Genomic DNA, 24,089 nt, shown 5'->3' with positions numbered 1-24,089 from the left:
CGAATTTTAGACTCTGTGTTACAGTACCTTATGGCATAATCATAGTTTTGGTTTTTCTTTTAAATTTTTATAATGCATTGCTAATGGCTTTGAATGATGTTCTGGTCTTTTTCTTTTTTTAAGATTTATTTAATTTTTTGAGTGAGAGAGAGTGGGGGCAGGAGAGGTGGGGCAGATGGACGGGGGAGAGAAACTGAAGCGCAAGCTGAGCGCAGAGCCAGATGCAGGACTTGATCTCACAACCCTGAGATCGTGACTGAGTTGGATGCTTAACTGACTGCACCATCCAGGCACCCATGTTCTGGTCATTTTTAACAAACTTTTAGAGTTCTTTTAAAAATCATGAGGGTGGGGCGCCTGGATGGCTCAGTGGGTTAAGCCTCTGCCTTCGGCTCGGGTCGTGATCTCAGGGTCCTGGGATCGAGCCCCACATCAGGCTCTCTCCTCTTCGGGGAGGCTGCTTCCCCCCCCCTCTCTCTCTCTGCCTGCCTCTCTGCTTGTGATCTCTCTGTCAAATTAAAAAAAAATCATGAGGGTATGAAATAAATAGCTTCTTATATTACTTTACATAAAAATTATAAAATTTGGATAGAATATATTTTTTCAAGGATAAGGCCTTAATTGATCCTGTTTTGAAACCCTAGTAGAGTATTTGGGATTCAGTGTAAATCAGCTGGGGTGTCTACCTTCAGAAAGAACAAGAAAGGAGAAGTAGGTCAATAAACTGTCCCATTACATTGTTCCCCTGAACAACAACTAACGTTCTAGAGTCATGTTTTTCACACGATGATGTAAGCCACAGATTAAATCTCTTGACACAGCATCTAGCAGACAATGAATATTAGTCCCTTCCTTCCCCTCTAGTTTAAAGGGAGGTGAAATTAAAAAAAAATAAAGCATGGGAAATATGGCTTGCATGTCAAAATATTGTAACCACAGCAACAATTACCAATTAGGGAATTTACATCCATGGTTTCTCTTAAAATGAAAAATACTCTTTTTCGTTCTTAAGAGAAATACACTCTAAGCAGGAGAAAAAGCATGATCTACCCTCTCTAGCTCTCAGCTGTGAAACAGTTGTATTTATGACTCACTACAACTTTATCCTGTCATTTTTCCCCATGAAATGTGCTTGGATATGCTTGGCCTAGCGTTCGTCATAAAGTTGGACGGGCACTCAGGCCATAGGCCATATGTATGTGTTCTTTGCAGAATCCAAAGGCCTGGAACACAATGGTACTCAAAAATATAGCTGCTGCAGGGAAATTCTCTAGTGACCGAACAATTAAGGAATATGCCAGGGACATCTGGAACATGGAGCCTTCAGATCTCAAGATTTCCCTATCCAATGAACCTAGCAATGGGGTGAACAAAGACAATGGAAAGTAAGTTGTAAAATGTCTCGAGAGAAAAAAAAATAACTTCTTACTGGATTTAAACCCTTTTACAACATTCTTTGATTTTTGTTTTATTTTGTTAGCTAATAATCTGGTTAGGAATTTCTGGGAATTGGGAGGGCAAGTGTATGACTGTATTAGGGCTAAAAATAAAGTATCAATTTACAAGGGCTACACGAGTGCCAAAACTTGTTATTTGATGGCAGATTGAGTAGCATGCTAGGACTTTCTCCAGGGCTGTTCAAAAAGCTAGAAGATACTTGGAACTTTTTAATGCCATTTAAATTAACTAAAACACAAATTACTTAACTACATTAGAGCACCATTCTTACCCTGTTAAGTCCCAACTAAAGACCACCTTGTTCACAGCCCCAGGATGTTTGGTAATCACACATTTTTAGAAGGGATCCAAATTTTACCAAATTCTGATACTCTACAATGAGATTTCAGTTTGTTCCTCAAAGTAGACTACAAGCTAAATGAGAACTTTGAATAACGCCCAACATCCGTGCTTTCCCTAAAATGGCAAGTGACTTGTAGAAATGTCAGTGACTTCAGCTCATCCAAGCAGCCCAGTACAATTTTACATAAAAAATATGCATCGTGGGTGGTGTCTGGACCAAGTCTTCACTGCAGATTTCTGGTACTCTCAGACCTCATGCCCACTGCTCACTCAGGAACTCTCTGCAAAAAAAGGACCTAGGTCAGCTCACATGCTTTCTCCACTTCCTGGTCTAAGTAAAGCCAGAGCAGCCCCAATTGCCTTTAAGAGAAGGATTTAGCAAATCATTTAGCATTTAGCAAATCAGCTCTTACCTCACAGTATTCAGTAGTGTGGGGTTTCTACAGAGGAAGTTGTGTTGGAAACCAGGGGGAAAGACCACCATCTTGACCCTCTCTTTGTTCCTATATACACTGTGTGCAATTTCATAGAGCTGCATGGGACAGAAAGATAGAGACTCAAAGGCTGACCGTCAAAGGTGGTGTTTTTCTAGTTTAATTTTCCTCAAAAGGTACAGAAACAGCCAACTTGGGAACCACTTAGTCCCATTAAGTCTGAGATAAGGGACTCTCTACCACCCTTCCCCAACTGCCGGTGTTGGCTGCCTCTACAGCTAAGGCACTAAAAGCTGCACAGCTAAGGAACACTGACAGAACCTCATCCTTCTGCTCCCAACACCCTCCCTGCAAGTGGACAGGAACTGCGACAGACCCACTCTATTTGCCTGAAAGTAAAGAAACTGAATCCCACTTTTGAGCCACAATGGGAGAGACTACACGGAGGTTGACACAGCTGCCGGAGATCTTCTCTACCCTTGTATATCCACACATACATGTTCAGATGAGGAGCCAGGATCCACCACAAACACTCCTTCAAGCTCTGCAGCATAGCACACTGATGCAGACTATATACACCATGAGTATAGCCATTGAGGGGCGTACAGAATCCCTTATAATGTCAGAGACCCTCCTGTGGGATCTAATCTCAAAGTCTGGCTAAATGAGAAAATGGTGTGACCCATATAGTATGTTTCAGGCAGCACTGAGCTCTTCGTTTACCTTCTTTCCAAACTCCAAAGGCACTGTCTTGTCATCCTCACCATGTACGATGAGAAGGGGAGAAGATAGGAATTTAACACTAGGCACAAGTAGAAGAAAAGCGTTCAGTTCAAGAATTATAGGTTGGGATTTCTCTTCTTCAAATTAAAGCTTTATAAAACATGAAATTTGCCTCAAAATATAAGATCTCTCTTTCTTCTCCTCCCAGGAATGACAACTCCATATGTAATAAACTTCATATAGTAACTGTTTTTTTCTTCCAGGCAAGATTATCTCTCTTTTGTTGACTCACATAATTTAATTAGGTATTTAATTAATTTATTTCTGTATGATTTTTTAATAAGAAAAAATACTAAAAACACTCAATTTGTGCAGTTAATAGAACCTCATCTTTTTCCTTATTCTACCTTATTTCATAATATTTGGGATATTTTAACTAAAAGATTAGATCAAGAAATGAAACAACTCAAAACTCAAAAATGACAAGAACTACCATAGGACTAAAGAGAACTCTTTGTAGCAATGCATTTACTTTTCCCTATAAATGTACAGATGGACACACGACTAACAGGATTAATCAGCTTCCTCGTCAACCTCCTAGTCTGGTAATTCAGAAAGGCTATGGCACGAAAAAGACTTGTTCCTCATTTTAACTTTCTCAAACAAAACTTCGCAAATTCTGATACGCATCCATCCTGTCACAGTGACTCACTGTTCCTCCTGAGAAGTTTAGATCCTTCAAGTGTGTCGACATAAAGTACTATGTGAAGGCACTCTTAAAATCAGCTGTGAGGGGCTAACTTGCCAAATTCTGGTCATTGGACTTGCTGTGGGGTCAAAAGGCTGAATGGTGGGTGGGTTTTGGTTACATGGGGAATAAGGCCTAGGAGTCAGGGATCCCCCAAGGGATGTTAGGCTAGACCCTCTCAGAGCACCTTTAAAGGGTCCTGTAGACTCTAAATCTACAACCCCCTTTATGACTTCAGAGAAAGTATCGACTTAGTGAAGTCATCAAGTTAGACATGAGGAAAATATCAAAAACTAAAAATTTGTGGACACATTACCTCAAAGTTTAGTGCCCGTCTAAGAATTCTTATCTACCCATTCAGTAAGTCACATGATAGCTACCCTCCAGAATCCCCTAAATATAGTAAAAATGGACATCTTTTCATCATTAGCTTACTTTTCATCATTAGGGAAGACTATTTTGTCTTTTCTCAGGGCATCCATAAGCGTGCGTAAAAATCCTGGAAGTTTCCGGTAAATCTGTTTTTAAAAAAGAAAAAAATTAAAGCATGACCTATATCTATGTCATTTGTTATGTTTTCCTACATGAACTGTACTAATGTAGAGAGTAGCAACTTTCTACATATAATCAACTTTTTTAAAAACACACCTCATGATTTTGAAAGTAACTCATGTCATTGTAGGGAAATTCGAAAATACAAAAAGGAAGAAAGGAGAGGGGTATATATATTTATGTGTATGTGTGTGTATATATATATATATATATATATACACACACATACAGTATATATATATATATATATACACACACACACACACATATATATATATATACACACACATACAGTATATATATACGTATATATATATACACATACAGTGGAATATTATTCAGATACACACACACACACACAACCGCCACTTCTTTATCCACTCACAGCTGATGGACATTTGGGCTCTTTCCATAGTTTGGCAGGAGAATTTTTGACTAATCAGAATATTCTCTGCAGTAACTAGACTAGTTAATTATGTTCACTGTAGAAGCAGTTTTTAGATTATGCATCTATCACTGCTCTTTTACAAATGTGAAGATAGAGTTAATGGTGCTGTCTGTATTTTAAAGAAATACGGGAAGCAAAAACAACACAATGTTAACTGATTTTTTTGTGGATGGTGGGGATTATGTATGATTTGTTTCTTCTTTCTAACTTTTTGCACCACCTTGGGCTCTGAGACCCACAGAATCTGGCTGTCACCTGTCTGTCCTCTCACTAAGCCCACTCCCATCCACCCTCAGGCCATGCTGCCTTCTCCTAGAACACATCAGGCTGGAATCTACCTCAGGGCCCATGCCTTTCCTTTCCCTCAGCTCAAGGCCCAGATTTTCCCATGACAGCCTCTTGTCAGGCAAGTCTCAGCTCAGATGATAGTTTCTTCAGAGAAACTTTCCTGCCAACCCTCCATCCACCCACCAGTCACCCCCTGTCACAGCACTTCTCACTCCTGAAAATCAGCTTATTGTCTCCTACCTGTCTTCCCTACAGTAAGTACATACACGTCACAGGAAGTCAGGCCACAACTTTTTTATTCCCTGTGGTATTCCTAGAACCTAGGAAATTTCTGGAACCTAACAGACACTTGAATAAAGACTTGTTGCAGATGGACTGAATCTACTGGGCCCATATCCCTGGCATACACGGTAAGCTATTATCTGTCATGTTCACCGTAGTGTGACTTGAATTTCATTCAGATTTTATTCCTTGGAATAGATGTGCCAAGAGAAAAGACTAGAAAAGTATTACATGTATTCCTCCGTTGTTGCTGAAGGGGGCGTGGGGAGGAAAGTGCTACGTCTATGATGGGATATTGACAAAGGAAGGAATTGGGTACAGCACAGGTAGGCTGGGGCCAGTTTAAAAAGAAAAGAATTCTGCTCATTGTGGATGGAATTTTTAGGTTATGAGAATCACTGCCCTTTATCATATGGAGAAATGGAGTCAGCTGCTCTAATACATCATTTGTTGTAGCCTTCTACTGTGAACTGTAGTAATACAGAGAATAGCATCTTTCTAAATATAATGAGCTTAAAACATTTGTTTTCCTGCTTTTAAAAAGTAGCTGGTGTCCTTGTAAGGAAATTAGCACAGAATAGGGAAGCCGGGTCCAGTAAAGACGAATATCTGCTTCACAGTTTTGGCCTAGGCGGGCTGTTGCCAGGAGCTTCCACATTTTCATGGGAGTGTGTCTGGCTTGCATTTTTTGCAAGGTCTCACAGCAAATGATTTGCCTTCAGGTGCGGTCTGGAGATCCTAACACTGCCTGTCCTGCCCCTTTTCCTTTCTCCTTCTCTTATCCATAAAGGGCAAGATTTCTTGTTTTGTTTTCTTTTCTTTTTCTCCTGATTCTAACACCCCTGGAATCAGGACTTCTCTGAGGAAAATTCAATAAGAGAAGCCCTTCAGCAATTCATTTCAAATTCCAAAGGAATAAGAAGAAAGCAGGCCCAAGTCAATCTATCCCCATTCTTCATCAGCCAGAGGTGCCCCTTGAGAATCAGAGGTCATACCATCCCCTCTAGCCCAGACCACATCGATGGGCTCCTAATTGGTCTTCCTGCCTCCTCTCTCTTCTGGAATGCTGCTAAATAAATATTCTTAGAAGACCAGTTATGGGAAATGTGCTGTCACAAAGCTTTGGTAGTATCACATAAGCTACTTAAAAACAAAGTAAGAAACTCCCATCCTGGTGGCAAGCCCATCCACATCTGGCCACAATCTTTCATTCCAAAGGCTGCACACCTCCAATCCATCCGCCTCGAGTTAGATGTAGGATTGAGTCCCATTTCCTCCTCTTATAGGGTGTGTAATAATTGGGCAAGCCTCTGAGCTGCATTTCCCTCAGCTCTAAGTGGAGGCAATGATGCCAAACTCAGAGAGTTGTTACGAGGATTGAAAAGGATGACAAGTGTGCAAGATCTTTCATGGAAGCCTTATTGGACTCGGATATTTTATAGCACATCGCTGCCCCACTCTGGCCATGTGCCTTGGGTCACACTCTGCCCTCCTCTCTGCATTTCCTAACTGCTCTCCCTTACCTTCAAGAAAAGAGCTTGGATCCTATCTCTCTGTAAGTCTTCACTGACCGTACCTGCACACAAAACCCTTCTCTTCCCTGAACTCTTCCTACCCTGAAATGACTGTTCTGCATCCCACCCTAGCACACCTACCTTAGTCTACTTAGCAATGGAAAAAGTGGGAAAAGGGAACACATTTGTTGAGTCCCCGCTAGGGGCTAGGTACTTTGCAATGATTATCTCACTTAATTTAAACTTCTAAACAATCCTAGGCAGTAGGCAGTATCATCCCCATTATTTAAAAATGGGGAAACTCAGAGAAGGAAAATAACTTACCAAGGTCATAATTGGTTAGTGGCAAAAGCCAAATTTGAACCCAAATCTATCTGGCTCCATAGCTCATGCTCTTTTTTCCCACTGTGTCATGCTGCCTTCCTATTTTGAGTAATGGAATTGATTCCAAAGTGACTTATGGAAATCCCTGCCATTACTTTATATCCACCATTAATTTCCTATTTCCTCAACCAGACAGGAAGCTTCTTGAGAGTAAGGACCTATGCCTTTTACTATATTTGTGTGTCTCACACCACCTACACTTTCTTATTTAACAGGAATATTCTTATGGGCATTCCACTGATCATAAAAAGAGTTAATGGCCATTCAGTGCTTACTCTGTCCCAGGCACTATTATAGATGCTTTTCATATACAAATTTATTATCACAGTCATCTGGAATAGATTATTATTACCCCCATTTTATAGATGAGGTTAGAATATTAAAAACAATTAATCCAAGGTTATATAGCTGTTAAGTGGCAGCCCTGGAAACCAACCCAGGGAGTCAGACACCAGAGCTATGGTTCTTAAAGACCGCATGACACTATAGAACTCCTACCTCTAAACCATAGGGTATCTATTAAACTGAGATATCATGACATTTTAAATTAAATTTCAAACTTAAAAATATTGAAAGATTCCCTGTTTCTAATAATAGAAGAACCATTACAAACCAAACCTTTCGCCCAAGACACTGGGAAAGCTAAAAAAATATTTTAAAAACCTTTCTGTGAAGGTGTCAGAGACCTGCCAGGGCATCTTGAGTGGTCTGGTCATCCCAGAGAGAAGGGAATCTCAGAGAGGTGAAATGGACAGTCAACACCACTCTTCTCCTTGAGACACAGCTGGCAAGTCAGGAGAAAGCAAAAAGTAGAGACCGAAGAACACAAATAGAAAAGAACATAGTAAGAAAGTGGATTTAAACCTAAATATATCCTAATTTCATTAAGTTAAATAGAATACTACAATTAACAGACAAAGCTTGTTGGAAAAGGAAACAAAACCCTACTACATGCTGCTGACAAGAGATATGCATTAAATACAAGGATTCAGAAAAATTTAAAGCCAAAGGATAGAAATTATATATTATGCAAACACTATTCAAAACAAAGATATATTAGACACAATGCTGACTTTAAATCAAGAAGCATTACTAATCAAAAAGGATATTTCATAATAAAAAAGGATCAATTCACATGGAAGATATAAAATTACATTCTTACTCAATGTATGCTCTACATATGTATAACATATGCTCAAAAAAGCTAAAGCAAAAATTGACAGAACTAGAATAGAAATAAACTCAATCATGGCAAGATATTTCAATAATCTGCCCTGAGTAACTGATAAAACAACCAGTCAAAAAGTCAGGGCATGGGCACCTGGGTGGCTCAGTGGATTAAGCCTCTGCCTTTGGCTCAGGTCATGATATCAGAGTCCTGGGTTCGAGGCCCACATTGGGCTCTCTTCTCAGCAGGAAGCCTGATTCCCCTTCTCTCCTTGCCTGCCTCTCTGCCTGCTTGTGATCTCTTTGTGTCAAATAAATAAAATCTTTAAAAAAAATAAAATCAGGGCAAATACGGAAGAATTGAATGGCATGGTTAGTAATCTTTACCTAACTGATACATAAAGAACACTGCACCAAAAACAGAACATATTCTTTCCAAGCATATGGAACATACGCCAAAATTGACCATATGTTGGGACATAAAGCAAGTCTGAACAAATTTCAAAGACTGAAATCATACAGAGAGAAATCTCAGATCATGGCAGAATTAAGCTAGAAGTCACTAGCAAACATCAAATCCTCAAATGTATAAAAATTACAAAATCCACATCTATATAACCCATAGGTCAAAGAAGTCATAAAATATTTTGAACTAAATGATAATTGAAATGCACTTGAAAACTTGTGGGATCCATCTCAAAAGTGGCTTTGGTAGAATATGCCTTCAAGCATAAATTAGAAAAGAGGAAATACTGAAAATAAATTATCCAAGTACCATCTCTAGAAATTTTTTAAATAATAAATTGAATCTAAGAAAATAGAAGAAAGGGAATAAAAAAGGTAAAACCAGAAATTAATAAAACAGAAAGCATTCAATATAGATAATCAACAAAGTCTGAGTTGGTTCTTTGAAGAGAATAATAAAACTAATTCTTGCTGTAAATGTTGCCTGTCCCCCTTCTCCTTAGCCTTGGATAACAGAAACCATTGCCCCCAAGGTTATGTCACCCCCCTCAAACTATTTTGTAACCCTGCAGACGGCAGAAACAACCAGCACCTCCCCTACAGCTGACTCAAAGCTTAGAGTCCCAGGTGGATCAGGCCAAAGCTACACTTTACCTGAAGTCACATCTTGTTCTGCTTTCTTTTTCTTTCCTTTTTTTTTTTTCCAAGATTTATTTATTTGACACAGAGAGAGAGCACAAGCAGGGCAGCAGGCAGAGGGATAGGGAGAAGCAGATCGACTCAGGGTTCAATCCCAGCATCCTGGGATCATGATCTGAGCTGAGGGCAGATGCTTAACAGACTGAGCCACCCAGGCACCCCTCTGCTCTTTCCCCATCCCTTATCCTATAACTGTCATTCAAATGACCTTGGTTTTGCCTTTAGACCACTCTCAATAAATCATGAACATCAAGTCCTTGTTGTGGGCTCTGTTTATAGGAGAACATGACCTAAAACTGAAATTAAGAAAACCTCAATCAACCAATCAAAATAAACTTATAAATATGATGTTCATAAATTAGAAGACTCAATATTAAAAAGGCATCATTTTCCCCAAATTATATATAGACCTACTGCAATTCTAATCAAAATCCTGGGAAGCTTTTTATAGAAATTGGTGAGTATATACCAAAATATACATCAAAATGCAAAGGACCAAGAATAGTCAGGACAAATCTTGAATAAGAAGAACAAAGCTGAATAACTTACATAGACAGATACAAAAACATATTATAAAGCTACAGTAATTAGGGACTCCTGGGTGGCTCAGTTGGTTGAGCATCCAATGCTTGATTTCAGCTCAGGTCTTGATCTCTGGGTCATGAGATCAAACCATGCTTTGGGCTCCACACTGGGTGTGGAGACTGCTTGGGATTCTTTCTCTCTCCCTCCCTCTCTTTAAAAAAAAAATAAAAAAGCTACGCTAATTAGGAGATGCAGCATTCATATGAGAATGGACAGATAGATAAGGGGAAGAAATAGGAAGCTACTAACGGACCCATATATATTAAGCCCTGATATATTCAAACACTTGTACTGCAGAATTGGTAGAGCAGGTTTGTTTAGTCAATGGTACTAAACTGGATATCCATATGGATTTCTACCTCCTACATACAAAAACCCATACTTGTAGATCATAGCTCTAAATATAAAAGGTAAAACAGACTTTCTCTAAGAGAGCATAGAAGGGTATCTCCATAATCTTTAGTACCCAGAGTTTTATTAAACCGAACACTTTTCTTAAAAATATTAACCACATTTTGATCATTGATAAACTGGTCCACATTAAATTTAGGAATATCTCTTCACAAGATATCAGTAACGGAGTGAAAAGGCAAAGTAAGAGAATATACTGGCAATACAAATAGTTTTCTAATGACTTATCCTATGAAAAACTACAACTAAAAAAAGACAATTTAAAAATGAGCATGAACAAGTATCTCACAAGAGATATCTAAATGACTAATATACATGAAAAAATGCCCAGCTTCATTAATCAATGAGATATCCATACTAGGGCAAGGATGTGAAGCAATTGGAACTCTCAGATACAACAGGAGGGAGAATAAAGTGGCCAAGTCACTTTGGAAAACTGGTTGGCACTCTCATTATTAAAGCTAAACATATGCATATCTTACTGTCCAGCAATTCCACTCCTAGGGTATACTCCAGTGAAATATGTACCACGTTTGCAGGATACATGTTCAAGAATATTCATAACAGCAATGTTGTTAATTACCTCAAGCATAAAGCAACTCAAATGTCCATAAACAATAAGTCAATAAATTGTATATTTATACAATAAACTACTATATGGCAATGAAAACAATCAAACTACAACTATACCTTTTGGGTAAAATCGCACAAATATATATTGGTTGAAAAACATAGAATACATCCTATATAATTCTACTAATTATATAAAGTTCAAAAAATTATATTGCTTAGAGATGTACACGCAGATGGTAACACTATAAAGGAAAGCATGGATATGTTTACCATTAAACTCAGTCTAAGGATTACATCTAAGGGGAGGCTAATTGGATTAGGAAGTGACATACAGGAGACTTCTGGAGGGGCTAGTGATGCTAACTTCTGGACTTAAATGTTAGTTACGTGGATGTGCAGTTCATAATTATTTGTTAAATAATATATTTTCCTATCATGTTTCATTTCAAAATTAGAATTTCAAAAAAGAAATAAAATATATGGGTTGTATCTGATTTATCCGTACAAATTAATGAATTTATTAGTAATTACTTAGAATAATATAATAGGTGCTCAATTAGTCGTTACCTTAAAATGTATACTTAATTGCCTAAAACCAATTGAAAGTGTTTCATTATCTCAAATTACTCTGCATTCAGTATTTTTTATTATTGAGGGGATTTTTGTATCGAGATGGAGCTTTTAATACAGGCATTTTTCAAGATGATGTGGACTGTGAATTAGCTGTCCCAGGAAGTAATGAGCTATCTCCTGAAATAGTTAAGCAAATTCAGAAAGTTCTATACTGATTTATTACAAAAAAGATTCCAAAAGTAGGCAGCTGTATTAACGTACCCTTAAAATGCTTCCTAACATTATCAAAGCTCAAAAATTGGGGGTCATGTACTCCCTCTGAGAATCCTCTCTCTTTCTCTTTCTCTGGCTCATTGACTAACATTTATATGGAGGTATGTCTATAAGCAGTTGAGCGTCAGGCATGGGAGGAAATTAGGATAATCTGCACAACAGATTAAAAAAAAGTAGATCTTGTTGCCCAGTTCTTTAAACTTTATCTTCTTGGATAGATTGTCTTCTCTACCTGGGCTACTGTGTAAAATGACTTGGCAGCTTCCTTGAATTCTCTAAAGACTTTTTTTTATCATAAAATAATGATAAATATATGGCTGACAATCACAGAGCTAAAAATGATATATGAGAGGAATAATTTCACTTTAAAAGGGAAAAATAATGAACTAACCTAAGTCAAGTCTATTTTAAAACTACATGATAAAAGGTACAGTTAAACGAAGAGGAGGGGAAAAAAGCTTGGGCTCTTAATAAGCCACTATCTCAACCTATTAGAAGAAATAAAAGAACTGGGGCACCTGGGTGGCTCAGTGGGTTAAGCCTCTGCCTTCAGCTCGGGTCAAGATCCTAGGATCCTGGGATCGAGGCCCGCATCGGGCTCTCTGCTCTCTGCTGAGAGCCTGCTTCCTCCTCTCACTGCCTGCCTCTCTGTCTACTTGTGATCTCTGTGTGTCAAATAAATAAATAAAATCTTTAAAAAAAAAAAATAAAAGAACTACAAAATCCAAAAGCCATTGTGCCCTCCTTCAATAGCAGCTGGCTAAAAACCTGTCTCAGGTAAAAAATAACTTGAAAACATATAATACCAGTTAAGAAAAGGAAAATGGTTAATAAACTTAAGTGTGTGGAAATCGCCTACACGTTCACATCTTGTGAAGACGGTTCAGAGACTCACCTTTAACAAGGGATAATTAATGCTTGCAACCCATATGTTGGTAAATGGAGCCTCCAGAATAAGAGCATCAACTGGGAATCCTTGAAAATAGTAAAAAAGAAATAACTCTCCTATCATATTTAAATGCTACCTTTTCTAAACAAGGAGTCCTCGAGGTCCTATACATGAACTACCTGAACCAAAGTTATTTGTGAAGCTCGTTAATAATGCAAATTTCTGGACTCCACACTAGACTCGATTCAGTCAGAATCTCGGGAAGGGGAGTGAGAATGTGTGTTTTTAAGTGGGCATCCCCACCTCCAAGAGATTTCTATGTACATGATAGTTGAAAATCACTACCTTCTAGGACACAGCAGGTTTTCATGACTTGGATAATTTAAGAAAGCAAAGTACTATAGGAAGGAAGAGTATTCTGCAGCCCATGGTTAGGAATGTACCAGAGGCTGACTAGGTTGTTTTGCTCAACACTCCTCTAAGAACAATTAGAAAATGTGTGTCAGATGGGGATATGTATCTGTATATGTACACAGGTGTCCCCCTTTTTCCACGGTTTCAGTTATCTGCCATCAAGAGCAGTCCAGAAGCAGATAATCCTGTTTCTGTCATATTGTCAGAAGATCAGTAGTAGCCTGACACTACATCTCAATGCCTACATCATTCACCTCACTTCATCTCATCATGGAGGCATTTTATCATCACACGTCATCATAAGAACAACAGTACAAGAAGTTATATTAGGAGAGACCCCAGTCACATAACTTCTTTTGTAATATATTTTTATAATCATTCTATGTTAGTATGTTGTTATTGATCTCTTACTGTGCCTACTTGCTAAATTAAACTTTATCATAGGTATACACATACAGGAAAAACACTGTACATATAGGGCTTGGTATTATCTGTGGTTTTAGGCATCCACTGTAGATCTTGGAAAATATCCCCCAGGACTAAGGGAAGATTACTCTATGTATATGTACATGTTTGAAGGCATCTGAAGGCTACGAAATCAGTGAGATTTTGAGAGCCAACACCAAAAGAAAAAAAAATCCATGAGAGTTTGAGATGTTTTTCCCCTCAAAGCAGTTGAAACTTTGAAAGCAACAGTAGTGGCTGCTCTTAGAGGCTTAGAACTAGACCGAATTTCAGCAGTCCCACGGGACCAAAAGGACAAAAATTCGAGTTTGGAAGCTGACTAGAAGGAGGACTCTAATAAATTTCTCAGGTTTTTCGTGACTTCAAAGGACTACACCCTGAGAGTAATGGTGAACTAAAACTGGACCAGCCCTCTTAGAGACTAAAGCCCAGCTTCAAATCAGCTCCATTTCTAATAGGATTAAGGTGATTTTCCCCCTATTTTAACTGCTTTTCAGGAGAAAAGTAAATGTTGTCTGGAAAAAGATAATATTATCCCTAGGCCCTCAAATTATCTAGCATTTGATTAAAAAATAACTAGACAGGGGCACCTGGGTGGCTCAGTCAGTTAATTGTCTGCCTTCCACTCAGGTCATGATGCCAGGGTCCTGGGATTGAGCCCCATGTTAGGCCCCTTGCTTCATGGGGAGCCTGCTTCTCCCTCGGCCTGTCACTCCCCTTATTTGTATGCTTTCTCTCTCTCTTTCTCTCTCTCTCTGTCAAATAAATAAATAAATAAAATCTTAAAAAAAAAAACTAGACATACAAAAATAAAATAAAGAGGCCAAAATTACAAAAACAAAACAAAACAAAAAACAGATAATGGAAATAGATCAAAGGATCTAGATATTGCTGTTATCCTATACGGACTTTAACTTGTAAATAACCAAGTGTAAAATCGTAAAGTATTTGTTAAAATTTTAATAATTAATAAAATTTGATATTACATAGTGAACGATGTAGTATGTCAAAAAAAAGTTTTAAACTAGAGCACAAGGAGAAAAATGTCTGGAAAACCCAAGAAAGAATATTGGAAACATACAGGACATGGGAACAGATCTAAAAAGATACATATAATTATAGTCCCCGGGGAGAGAAGATGAAGAATGGGGTAGGCACAATATTTGAAGATAAATGACCAATTTTCCAAGATGGGCAAATATCAAGCCAGAGTTATTACAGTGCTATGAACCCCAAGCGGGATAACTACTAACAAACCCACATGTAGGAAAATCAAAGTAAAAATACTGAAAAACAAAGCAAAAAGAAAATCTCAAAAATAGCCAGAAGAAAAAGTAATTATCTTCAAAGGAGCAGCAGGAGGACTGGAAGCTGACTTCCCAATGGAACACTGAAAGCCAGAACCAAAGGGGCAATGTCTTCAAAGTGTTGAAATAAAGTAACTGCCAATGAAGAATTCTACGCCCAATGAAAATATCTTTCAAAAATGAAGACAAAACAAAGATATTTTCAGACCAAAGCTGAGGGAATTCTTCACCACAGATAGATAGGCAGAACAAAAATCCCCAGTGGAAGCCCAGAAATGCGAGAAGTAATAAAAAGCAAAGAAAAGGGTAAATCTAGATATTGACTTTATAAGAGCAATAACGTTTTATGGAGTGTGTATTATTGAGAAAAGTGAAATACAGGACAGCAGGAGTTCAAAGTCAGGGATTGCATTATTCTCCAAGAAGTGAAGTATTCATTTATATGGGAATTTAGGTCAGATAATACAGCATTGTCAACACTGTGCAGGAAGGTGTCCACAGAGAGCTATGAGCGCTTAGAGGAGCAGGAAATAATGCCTGCTTTATTTCCATAATTAATTAAGGCTGTGGATAGCAGGTGACTTGCTTTAAATGTTCACATAACTCAACCTGACCGGTATTGACAAGCCTAAGAACACAAGAGATGACAAGCTTCCAATGTACCTTGAAATCACCTTGTCCTGTTCACAGAGATTCTAACTCATGGAAACAGCTAAGGTCCAGGAAACCTGCGTTTACAACAAGCACCTCTAGGGAATCTGAGACAGGCAGAGAGCTCAGAACACTGTGGGAAAGACTGACATACATGTCACGAAAGACAAGCTGCAGAAAGCAAGTCCTGCTTGTGACTTCATAAAGGGCGTTTTCCTCTCCCATAATCCAAATTACTCCACAGAAACATTTACTTCACAAGAAGGGTTTTTCAAGGGGGATTTTAACTCTTCCTGAGTATTTCATGGCCTTGAAAGGCAACTACTGTTTTATATTAAATAGAAAAAAGAAGGTTTATTACACAATCAGAGACTGTCTAAGGTCAGGGTACTCTAAGTATCTCTGTGTTCCGAGTGCGCACAACAGTCTGTAGGCTATCTTTTCTTCCCCACCCCAAGCCAAGACGTGATACGTGGAAGCATTTTAGAGTACCTTTCTCTTCTAGTACTTTTGCAGCATTTGTTGCAACTCTGTAAAGCAATGAAAATTAGTACAGATGTGAAGCAATAACTTAACGGTCAGGTAAACAGTACAAAATGTAACATCTGATATGAGCATCTGATGAAAGTTCTGGACCCTCTGGTAGGAACATACATACAACTTCAGGGGGTTCCACTGGTCCTAAATTAGGAATCCTTTCCTTTAATACTTTCAGGGAGAGTTCTGGAACAGGCCTCAGTGTTCTAGATAACTACAGAGCTACACCGTCTCCTGCATTACAAACAGGCACGCTGAGATGGCAATGTCTCTAGCCACATGTGGGATGTGAGAGAAACCAGAGCTCCACCTCCCAGCTCAGTGTTCCCTCCTCGGCTCATCGCTGCCTCTGATGACACCAAAGCTCCAAGGACCACCGCCCCCCCCCCTCCAAAACCATCATCAGACCCCACTTACCCTGTACCCAGAGAGTGGCCCCAGAGACACACAGGTGTGGTACCACTTCTCGCCTTGGTCCACTCGTAAACACAAACGGCATCCGCGGTCAGCCCCTCCTCTGTGGGTTCACCCGTGGAATCCCCGTACCCTGGTAGTAAGGAAAAGCAAGCACAAGTATCACTACCTCCAAAAGGAGGGCTATCAAAAGCCCCCCAGCTTATTGAAAAGTCTTTATATACTGTTCTTAACACACACCTCTGTAGTCCACAGACAGGACATGAAAGCCACCATCGCTCAGCATCTGGATGATAAAGGAGAAGTTATCATTGTGATTCGAAGGTGTAAACTGAAAAGGGGTATAGCCTCCTCAACACTTCCATAATCCTCATTGCGCTGGTTTCCTAGGCAGGGAATAGATGAAATCTGCTGTTTGACCTCAAATGTGAGAAGGTCAGACTCAGAGGGAAAGAAGGGAGGCCGGCGGCAGAGCAGGTCAGACAGCCTGGACACACCCTGGCTCTGCCCTGGCTCTGTGGCCTTGAGCCACCTACATCTGAAGAGGTAAACAGTATTCTGAAAAGTGAAAAAGAATAGTAGCTCCTTCAGGACTGTTGGAAGATGACGTTAGATGAAAGTATTGAAGTTGGTACAAAGCAAATGTCCATTTTAAGAATTCGCTTGAGAACAGAAGGTCTATAGAGTTGTAGTAGAGGCAGTCAAATAATGGGAAGATATTTATATTAAATGTGAACAGATAAAGAGTTAATGTCAATCAAAAATAGAGAGATTGCTTGATTAGATGAATTCATGGCCATGCTCCATGTGGATAAACGAGGAAGGAATATGATGTCATTTTAAATGAAGTGAATTACAATGACAGACAAAGAAGAGGGGACAAAAATGTACCGTGAAGATACTTCTATAACTTTATTTAATCCTCACAATAGTGAGGATTACTCACTCATTATACTCATTATGTATACTGAGTATACATAATGAGTATGTATACTCAGTATACTCATTATTACTTACTCATTATAATACCTAATAGGTAGGTATTATCCCCATTTTAGAGATAAAGAAACGGAGTCCTGAGGGGTTAAGTAACTCATTCGTGGTCACCTAGACGGCTAGAGACAGACCCAAGACTCACACCTGGGTCTGCTTCTGTCCCAACACCGTGCTTCCCCTGCTACAGCACAGATGTGGGGAGCTGAGTTTCCCTAGGAATCTTTCAATGCAAATTCAGCTAATACTGCCTCCAGAACAGTGATCCAGGGCACAGAGCAGTTAAGCACCCCGGAAGTGGGAATGTCCATGTATCATTTGTGGCATCGTTTGTAGACGGAAAGACCACTTGGTAAAACAACTCAAGAACAAATCTGACTCCTAAAAATTTATCTCTAAGAAAAAAAGTCCAAAAAAAGAAGAAACTAAATGGTTCGAGTTTTCTCTAGCAACATCACTGAAATGATTTTAGGGGGGAAAATCTTGTATCTAGCAACAATGGAATTGTTAAATAAACAATTGTCTACAAATATAATAAAGAAGGATCACCTTTTAAATTGGTAACTATGGTAACTACAGAAAACCATGGAAGAATGTTTATAACATAGTATGCACATAACATAGTATTAAGTAAAAGAGCAACAATGTAGAATTACATGTAGATATAATCATAATAACATAAAACTATATAAAGCGATAAAGACAACAGGGTGAGATTGCAAATTAATGAAAACAGCTGTACTAGGTGACTGAAGTGATGAATGAAATGAATGAAAGATAGGGAGGGAGTGGAGGAAGAAAGGAAAGAAGAAAGGGAAGAAGGACAACATGATAGCAAAGACTTGATTTTTAAAGGAAATCGTCCCATCCAAAGAGGAGAACGAAGGGCTATGGCAGTCTGGTCAGGATGGGAGATGATGACTACGGCACAAGGTATCCAGAATCTTCCTGGAGGAAGAAGTCTTATCATACCTTCCCTTCCCATCCCAACTACCACAAGGATGCCTTGGCTCCTTTTCACACCTAAACCTATGATTCTTCCTTTCTGTGCATGCAGGGGCTATATAATCCAGCTTCACAAAGAGTGGGAGAGAAAAAAACAAGCACACGCACGTTCTCATGGACATCAGCCTCACCACCATCCCATGTAGAGAGTGCGAAGAGTGAGGTACAGGGTGGAAAGCAAACCTAAAAATTAATACACATTATCATCCCAGGCAGAACTGCACCCAGCCCACCACCCACCAGAGTCGGCTCTGGGAAGGCCGTGAAGAAAGTGAGGAGTCCAAGGAGAGGAGCCTCCTGTCTGAACCAGGGAAGGAGGATGAAGGAGGTGCTGGCCACACTGGGCCTGGCAGGATGCGGGGCCCCACTCGGGCTGTTATACCAGGGAAGGGCTCTGAGGTGGGAGCTGGCATGTGGGAGGAAATATCAGCGCACAAGCACTGATCAAAAAGTGCACGGCCGCACGGCCTGGTCACCTGAGGGAGAGATTACCCAACTGGGATGTGGGAGAAGATAAACAGATAGCTGCGCTACCAGCTGTGAGTCAGCCATGGCTGTGTCTCCCTCACGCTCGGAAAAGCAGGAGCCGCCCCAACAGGCTGCCATCGTGTAGCAGGCTAGCAAGAAGGGGAGTGTGGCCACCATCCCACATGCAAAACCTTCTATGGGGCTGAAGTCAGAGCCTGAATGACTCTAACAGCAGACATTCTGTGTATTTATCCTCTGTCACAAAAAAAAAGGCTCTTTCTCACAGGAATAAATTTCACATTTAATATACTCTCACAACCCTCCCCCAACCCTCAGGAAAAGCCAATAAAGAGGGTCTTCAGCTCCATCCAGTGATGAAGGCAATGTATTCATGAAAGTGTTTGGGGAACCAGGAATATTCACTTCTGTTCTGATGCCCTGTGGTCACGGCAGGACCTTGAGTCCCACCCTGGGGAGCTCTCGGTAGATCCCCCCGCTGAGGGCTAAGGAAGATCTATGGCTGTAGCCCATAAGAGAAAAAAACAGAGAAAAAAACAGAGATGTAAAATGGGTACCTTGCGGCCCCTTCAGACAGACATACCTTTACTAGCTCAAGTCTGTGAGGAGCTGCCCTGTGGAGGAGGTTAAAACAGAGAGCAAGAATTAGGAATTAAGACGACAAATTCAATAAAAGTCCCTCTCCTGTTTCTGGCATCTGATCTCAAGCATTTCTTTTTGAGGTTAGAGAAATAAATAACTAGAAGAAAGGGAAATGGGTTTTGGTGTCATAGCCCACTTGGATGTGTCAGGGGGAGTGACAGATGGCTCCCCAGGGTGGCTGCGTTCCTCTGTGAGCACTGGTCGCCCAGATGGCTAGTGCTTCTCAACAGAGGCATGTGAGGAATTACTGATAATTTACCTCCTCTCACTGCTACACAGCCAGACTAATTTCTAGGGATACTTTTAGAAGCTAAAAGAAAATCAGTTCCAGAAAGTGGCTTTTCAGAACAAAGGATGACAGAGTCATGTTCATTAAGCCAAGACCTGCCTGTACCCTGTTGACTCTGCCATTAAGTACAAGAGGAAGTGAATGAGACTCGCAATGCTAGAGGTATAAGAAACACTTTTTCCCAAAATAACCATATCATCTACTCTCTATTAACCATGTTAATAAAGGAGAGACAAGGATGATTGAAAAGGCAGAGGATTCTTTTAAAAAATCTTTGAATTTTGTCTTAGAGCCAAAAAGTTTAAGACTGAAGTCTTAAGCTTCAGTGCGTCATGAAGCCCTTTGAACATAAGATTAAAGCTAGGGACCCATTGCCCAGAAACATGTATCCACACTTGAAATTTTTAGTACAATTTTGGGAGGAGGTTCGTGGACCCTGTAGGGTTTCTCTGGGTCCCAAGTCTAGAACCACTGTTCTCAATAAGGCTCCTGTAACCTCCCATTTGGCCTCCTTTTGGCTCAGTACTGCTGATAGCCAGCTGAGACTTTTGGCAGGGGACAGGAGGAAGCTGGAGCTAACCCCAAAGCCAGTAAATCAGGGATCACAGCAGATCCACACAGAGGGACAGACATGAATGGGTGAGCCGAATGATCCTTTAAATACACACACTGTAACACCATGCCCAAGTTTGCACAATCAGAACAATGTTCAACAATGCCGAAAAAGGTTGAATTTCATGGGAAATCTCTGTAAATGTCATTCTAAAATGGACACCTTTGGAAAGCCCCTAGTGCAAAGACAAACCTTAAGAAAGCCATCAAGACAGAAAAAGACAGTGAGAAAAAGGGACATAGGCAAGGGAGCCAAGGGGCAGATTCCAGAGCTCGTTGCTTAGTTTGCAGACAGCTCGGTCTGTGGGTCTCTCAGGCACATCGCCCCTCCCCCAACCTGAAGCCATGCAGTCACAGCTGATAATCATCACCCACCATAATGACAGGCCCACTGGGAGGCCTGGCAGCACATCAGAGGGGATCAAGACTCCAGGGAGGCATTCTTTGTGACAAAGCAAGGTGGGAACAACAGAGAGTAGGCTGAGGCATCAGTCTTCTAGACTAGAACCAGTCAGATGGTCCCCAGTACGGACGGTCAGAATTCCAGATGATCTCTCACAGGGAGTCCATACAGCTGATTAACAGGACTCATGCCAAATCAAGGAATCCCCAGGCCCTCCTGTGAGAGGACCATCGATAAGGAAATTGCTTTTCCTTTTCTCCCTGTCTCATGCCTGTTCCCTTTCCGGTCATCCGTGGGCTCAGTTCATCATTTCAGGCACTCTTTGGGAGTAAAGGAACCGCTGGCTTCTTGGAAATCAATATCCGAATTTTGGAAGTTGGTCTACCTCTCAGTTAAAGGTCGACATTAGTCTACATACTGAATATATAGATTTTTTTAAAGAGAGGCCTATTGCCTGAATACACTCAAATTTCAACAAAGGGAAAAACAATATATGTGAAGGCATATTTACAGGGTCAAAAAGGGAGTTCTGCCTTTCCTTCCTCCACCGACTGAAATGCTCCCTCTGTCTTAAAAGAAATGGGGAAAAAAAAAAAAAAAAAACAAGCAAAGACACGGACCTGTGTTCTGCACTGCCGTGAAGATAAACAATAATTGGATTGCCATCCTGAAGGGCTGCTTCATACCAGCCACGGTCCTTCCCCTCAGCATCTTCCCCCCGGCAGCTGGGAACTGTGTGCCTGAAGAACAAAGAAATGTATTAACAAACGTACAGAGAGAGTTGGCTCTCCTTGCCAAAGTCTGAAACCCTCCTCATGTCAATCAAAGACATACATTTATAGGTATATATATGTATAAGTATATATATATACATAATGGAAGTTTCTGAGTAATGCATGCACATGATAAAAATTAAAATATAATACTACAAACATCTTACAGTGACAAGCACTTCTCTACCTCCCCTCCCCCATGCACAGAAACAACCCCTTTTAACCATTTATTGTTTAAGTCCTTCTGACTCCTACATCCACTAATCTTCCAAGACTTCAATTCTTAGGTGTAGTCCATGTAAATCCAGTCCATTGGGTGGAAACAAGTAAAAGACAATAGGTATTTGCCACCTGCTATTGGTTCGGCTAAAGAAACAAGTTGAGGGCGCCTGGGTGGCTCAGCGGGTTAAAGGCTCTGCCTTCGGCTCAGGTCATGATCCCAGGGTCCTGGGATCGAGTCCCACATCGGGCTCTCTGCTTAGCAGGGAGCCTACTTCCTCCTCTCTCTCTCTCTCTGCCTGCCTCTCTGCCTACCTGTGATCTCTGTCAAATAAATAAATAAAATATTTTTTTTAAAAAAGAAGAAAGAAAGAAACAAGTTGAAAGAATTTAAAGGGAGACCAGTTCAGGTGGGAGAAAATAAATATGAAACTAAGCTCTTCTATTCAAGAAACAGTGGCCTTGTGGGGTTAAACACCTGCCTGAGCTCCAGTCCCGCCACCTGTTAAACCAGTGAGTGACTCCTGAAGATAAAACAATGCCATATGACATGTCACAGGGGGACCTGGAAAAGTGGCCATGTAATAATAAATCTTCAGGCTTCTCAACCCTTGAGGGGCAGAAAGGCTGACATTGAACCCCAGGGCCTCTAGACTAAGAGGACTGGCATCCCAGCCAGCTTGGTAAGCCAGGGCAAGAACAACGAATAAAAAGATTTTCAAATTCCAACACTGTTCACTGCATTGGACTGTGCAGATTAGGAGGAAGTTATGTGAACCCATGTTGGTTCCTAAACATTCTATGATGACATATTTAAAGTCAGGGAAAGGAAATATAAAACAGGACACTGGGAAACTGGCAGCCAAGAACAAGAAGTAGAACCAAACAGAAAAAAAAATGTTGACAGTAGAAAAGCAAAAAAGATAATAAAACGCTCATGATTTTGACAACTGAGTGGTTTGGTTTTTTGTGTGCTGTCCCAAGCAATGAAAACCCACCAGTGAGAGAAAGAAAGAATGAAAGAAAGAAAGAAAAAGAGAAGAAAAGAAAAAAGAGGGAGGACCTGGGTGGCTCAGCTGGTTAAGCAGCTGCCTTTGGTTCAGGTCATGATCTCGAGGTCCTGGGAATGAGTCCTACATCGGGCTTCCTGCTCAGTGGGGAGACTGCTTCTCCCTCTGCCCCTCCCCCTTCTCGTGTTCTCTCTCTCTCACTCTCTCTCTCAAATAAATGATTAAAATATTTCTTAAACATTTAAAAAAGAAAACACACCAACAAAGTCACCTACAAGAGCTATAGTCTTGTAAAGAAGGCAAACATTAACCGAATAATCGCACAAACGTTTATTTAACTACAGTGGGGAAAATGCCGTAAGAGACAAGCACAGGTTGCCACCTGTGCCTGAAATGGGAGACGAGGAAGGGCTTCTCTGAAAATTATCACATTACCATTTAAACTGAGACCCTGAAGATGAGGTATTAGGCGAACGGAGGGAGCAGAAACCTAGAAATGTTGCACACAGAGCATATTCTGCAAGAGCGTGGCTTGGGGAGCCAGGAGGCTAGCTGTTCTGAACAGTGTGGGCAAGCCAGCATGGAACACAGCAGAAGAGTGGGACAGCGCCAGGTCCTTGAGGCCTGGTGAAAGACCCAAAGCACAGGGCCAAAAAGACTTTGCACTCCAAGCTCAAACTACTGAAAAGCAAATTCAAGCAGGTCAAATATCAATACAAAGGGAAGGTATATGGAACAGCTTCCGGGTGACTCCAAGAAACACCAACCTCTCCACAGGCAGCTAGCCCAGCACTGCTCACCCTTGCCCTTGTAACTTGAAAACCACGCCCACCAAGCAACCCAGGGTCCATTAGTGCACTCACCAGATTCCCAGAATCACCCCAGGTTCAACTCTGATATAAAAGTTCACCGTGTGAGGAATCTTTAACTCCGGTTTCTTTAAATCCACAAGAAATGGTGCTTTGACTAGAAAGTAGAATTCATTATCAAAACCCAGAGCCAAATTCCATGTCTTTTAATCACAATTTAAAAAAAAATTAGTCTCATGGTTCACATGGTTT

At 40.4% G+C, this 24,089-nt stretch overlaps 2 protein-coding genes across 2 annotated transcripts in view; one reads left to right on the top strand and one right to left on the bottom strand.

The window, feature by feature from the left end:
* PYGL (glycogen phosphorylase L) overlaps positions 1–1,571 on the top strand; it is a 44,906-nt gene extending 43,335 nt beyond the window's left edge. The window contains exon 20 of the mRNA XM_046008691.1: positions 1,213–1,571. Within this exon, the coding sequence (XP_045864647.1) occupies positions 1,213–1,389 (177 nt within the window). The 3' untranslated portion in view covers positions 1,390–1,571. The remainder of the gene's footprint in view (positions 1–1,212) is intronic.
* Positions 1,572–1,703: 132 nt separating this feature from the next.
* Positions 1,704–24,089, bottom strand: part of ABHD12B (abhydrolase domain containing 12B) — a 28,522-nt gene continuing 6,136 nt past the window's right edge. The window contains exons 3-13 of the mRNA XM_046008692.1: positions 23,892–23,994; positions 21,647–21,766; positions 19,664–19,694; positions 16,837–16,882; positions 16,600–16,729; positions 16,138–16,175; positions 12,815–12,894; positions 4,141–4,223; positions 2,958–3,036; positions 2,214–2,332; positions 1,704–2,081 (exon numbers count right to left, since the gene is read on the bottom strand). Of these exons, the coding sequence (XP_045864648.1) occupies positions 2,054–2,081; positions 2,214–2,332; positions 2,958–3,036; positions 4,141–4,223; positions 12,815–12,894; positions 16,138–16,175; positions 16,600–16,729; positions 16,837–16,882; positions 19,664–19,694; positions 21,647–21,766; positions 23,892–23,994 (857 nt within the window). The 3' untranslated portion in view covers positions 1,704–2,053. The remainder of the gene's footprint in view (positions 2,082–2,213; positions 2,333–2,957; positions 3,037–4,140; positions 4,224–12,814; positions 12,895–16,137; positions 16,176–16,599; positions 16,730–16,836; positions 16,883–19,663; positions 19,695–21,646; positions 21,767–23,891; positions 23,995–24,089) is intronic.

The sequence above is a fragment of the Meles meles genome, chromosome 6 (assembly GCF_922984935.1).
Source record: "Meles meles chromosome 6, mMelMel3.1 paternal haplotype, whole genome shotgun sequence".
In the NCBI taxonomy this organism is placed as follows: Eukaryota; Metazoa; Chordata; class Mammalia; order Carnivora; family Mustelidae; genus Meles; species Meles meles.
This window is presented reverse-complemented; position numbering and strand designations above follow the sequence as displayed.